The sequence below is a fragment of the Eimeria maxima genome, genomic scaffold (genome assembly GCF_000499605.1).
Source record: "Eimeria maxima Weybridge genomic scaffold, Emw_scaff6, whole genome shotgun sequence".
Taxonomy (NCBI): Eukaryota; Apicomplexa; class Conoidasida; order Eucoccidiorida; family Eimeriidae; genus Eimeria; species Eimeria maxima.
The window spans coordinates 117,307-120,298 of record NW_013566631.1 but is presented as its reverse complement, the minus strand read 5'-3'; the positions used below and the strand labels follow the sequence as shown (position 1 = coordinate 120,298).

Sequence of the window (2,992 nt, the reverse complement as noted above, 5' to 3'; positions counted from 1 at the left end):
ACAGCTTACAGAGGAGCCTTGATGACGTGGTTCCCTGCCCTGAGGAACCCTCCGCCACATCGATTCCCTGCTAATTTTAAAAGGCATAGAGGCTTTTCAATGCAACTAAAAACAGCTTTCAAGTGGAGATCTCTGCCGTCTCGATCGCGAAACGCAGAGAGATCGCGCAGACGGGTTCCCAGCCTGAGGCGAAGAGGAGAGAACATGATTGCTCCATTTCCGTTCATACTCGCCTGCCCCAATTACTTTTTGTCTCGGATCCTAACCTAATAACAGTGGAAGCAGCATGCTTCATTGGTCATCGCCCTTTGTTAGCAGGTCGCATGCTCGCTTGAGCCCTTCGAGCTGGGTCACTTTTGTCTGACGGCGGCGTAAGGAAGTCCAGGAGGCCTATACATTGGCAAACTTTTGCTTTTGAATCAATTGACCAAGGTGATACAGCCAATCTAGGTTTGTGGAGTGACTTTCAGGTGAGGCCTTGGACTCAACGTGGGACCTGGGCCTTGCGTGATCAGAAACGCCGAGCTCAGCAGCGCCAAGGCCCGTTCATGAGAAATTAAGCAAAATACTTTTTCGAGGAATTCAGATTTTTCGGAGGCTGTGTGTTCCCTTCCCCAAAGGCAGTGTGGGCTTGGACTGAAACTGTTCTAGCTATTCTGATTGACACGCGTTTGCCCCAGGGAAAAGTACGCTGCATGTGCTCTTACGCAGTCATATTGCGCTTAATATATACCATCATATTCCAGGGGGGGAAACACCTCAAAACTCATTTTCGGCAAAGCTATCGTTCCTTGCTTGGCTAGAAGGATGCTCGGGTTTCCAGACTTAGAGGTGGAGAAAATTAGCTCGAGCACTTATGGATGGAAGCGCATCCTTGTAGCTCTCAACGGTGAATTTTCTGAACCGAAGCAGCTCAAGTTACCCCCACAGACAACGTTCGCCACTTTTCTCGAGCGAAGCTCAGCACTACATGAGTTAGGTAGGTTCAGCGAACGCTACGTTTACACCTGTGGTGGTCCTAACCCTAGTGGACGGCGCTGTACTGAGTTAATAGCCACCGACGTGACGCAGTACAGAGAACCTGTAAGGCAAATGCAACTAGAAAGTCCATGCGGATGCAGCGGAGCCCGCAAAACGAGCGTTTTCGGACAATGGAGAGGAAGTATTTGATATGGAGCAGATCCTCGATGATGACCTTGTCTACATTTCAGCAGGTTCAGAATTCATCGTTGGGAACTACGGCAGCACTGGAGGAGGTAGGCGAAGGTAGGGGTACAGTATAATGGGTCAGTTGCATGCGATGCTGAGCGCCGAACACGCCAGTCCTCTCCAAACGCCAATCACCCGACATAGCTGCGTTTCCATGGAGACACTGCCATTCCGTGCCACTTTATCCTTTGCACTCACTTCTAAACGCTGTTCGGATAGTGCTTTGAACCTCAGCTGTTGGTGGGTATATTTTGAAAGAAGTTATAGGCAGCGGCGGATTTGGCAAAGTCTACAAAGGCATTCATCCCGAGACTGGTTGGTAGAATTGAAGGCAGCTTAGAACATGACATACGGTCTTGCGCGTTTATAAACAAAACGAGGTGTTGACACCAAGATACACTGCATCATAGACCTCATTCCAACGCCCGCCGCAGTTGATAGGCAACCTCTGAGTTAGCATACCTAGCTCGACACCTTTGTCATTATATGCGGCACAATTTGATGCTTTACAGGAGAGTTAGTTGCAGTCAAGTTCATTAACAAGCAGTCATTTAAGGAAATTGATGATGCGGATAGAGTCTTCGTTGAAATACAGGCGAGGCAGAATCGACGCTCGTTTATAGGTTATTCACCTCTCGCCTATCCTGCTTCGGAATTCGGGAGTACAAACTTGCCACAGACTATGCAGTGCCGCTAAACGAAGTAATAGAGTAACCTGGGCGAGTGTCTTCACCTTTTCAAGACGGGCTATTCTACTTAGTCTTGGCCTCAGCGTTGGTCGGTTGTGTGGCAGGCACTGCGAGACCTGTCACACAAGCATGTCATCAAGATGTTGGACGTCGTAGCACATCCTAAATTCGTGTGCTTTGTGATGGAGTTTGCGAGCCAAGGCGACCTCCGGGGCCTCCTACACTCAGAGGGCCGTCTATCGGAAGACCGTGCGAAGCACTTCATATTGACAGTCCCGTGACCAAAAAAGCTAGACATTCACGCGCCACTGCCCTTTGCACGCAAAAAGCCGATAAAGCGTTCTGTGCGGAAGGCACCTTTAATTTAGCAGTCTCACATTTTTGCAGGGGCAAGGTCCTTTTTCGAACAAGTACTCAAAGGCGTGCACTATTGCCACTCCAAGAACATCGTCCACAGGCGAGCAGTTCACTGCACTAAAATATTTAGCAACAATATTATTGGAGGTTTCCTGAGGGCACGTGGGAACGTATTCGTGGAAAGTTTGTTTCGAAGCCACCCCTATCGAGTAATCGAAGGACCTGGAGGATAATCGTGGTGGACGTATAGGTAAGAACGAGCGTCTCTCCTTTCAATATATTGGTACCGCAGGGATTTGAAATTGGAGAACATTCTACTAGATGACTGCTGCCGATGCAAAATTGCGGATTTCGGACTCTCGCACTTCGTAGTTGGCAACACCGGTATGAAAACGGAAGCGGGGACACTGGCGTATTTGGCTCCTGAAGTTTGGAGCCAAACCTCACAGTACTCAAGTCCATTCCAACTAGATGTTTGGGCTCTTGGTTAGTTCTACACGCAAACCAGAAGAATTATTTTCCCCTTTTGTCAGGCTCGCATAGCGCTTATTTCATCGCCTAGATGGAAAAATTCATATGGCGGTGGACATGTGCAAGGAATGCGTACCGCTGCCGCCTTAAAACATTTCTTGCTCTCATCCCGCAGGCGTGATTCTTTATGCGCTGACTCAAGGAAAGCTACCTTTTTCTCGAGCAGACAAAGCAGTCGTTGATCGGCTGTACAAAGTAAACCTCAG

The 2,992-nt window shown here is 48.7% G+C and overlaps 1 protein-coding gene across 1 annotated transcript; it reads left to right on the top strand.

Moving 5' to 3' along the window:
- Positions 1 to 1,171: 1,171 nt before the first annotated feature.
- Positions 1,172 to 2,179, top strand: EMWEY_00001150 (hypothetical protein, conserved; the record flags this gene model as incomplete). Its single annotated transcript, XM_013482374.1, has 4 exons — positions 1,172 to 1,256; positions 1,444 to 1,524; positions 1,722 to 1,786; positions 2,003 to 2,179. 4 exons carry the CDS (start codon positions 1,172 to 1,174, stop codon positions 2,177 to 2,179), a joined length of 408 nt encoding a protein of 135 aa, XP_013337828.1.
- Between the last annotated feature and the right edge of the window lie 813 nt (positions 2,180 to 2,992).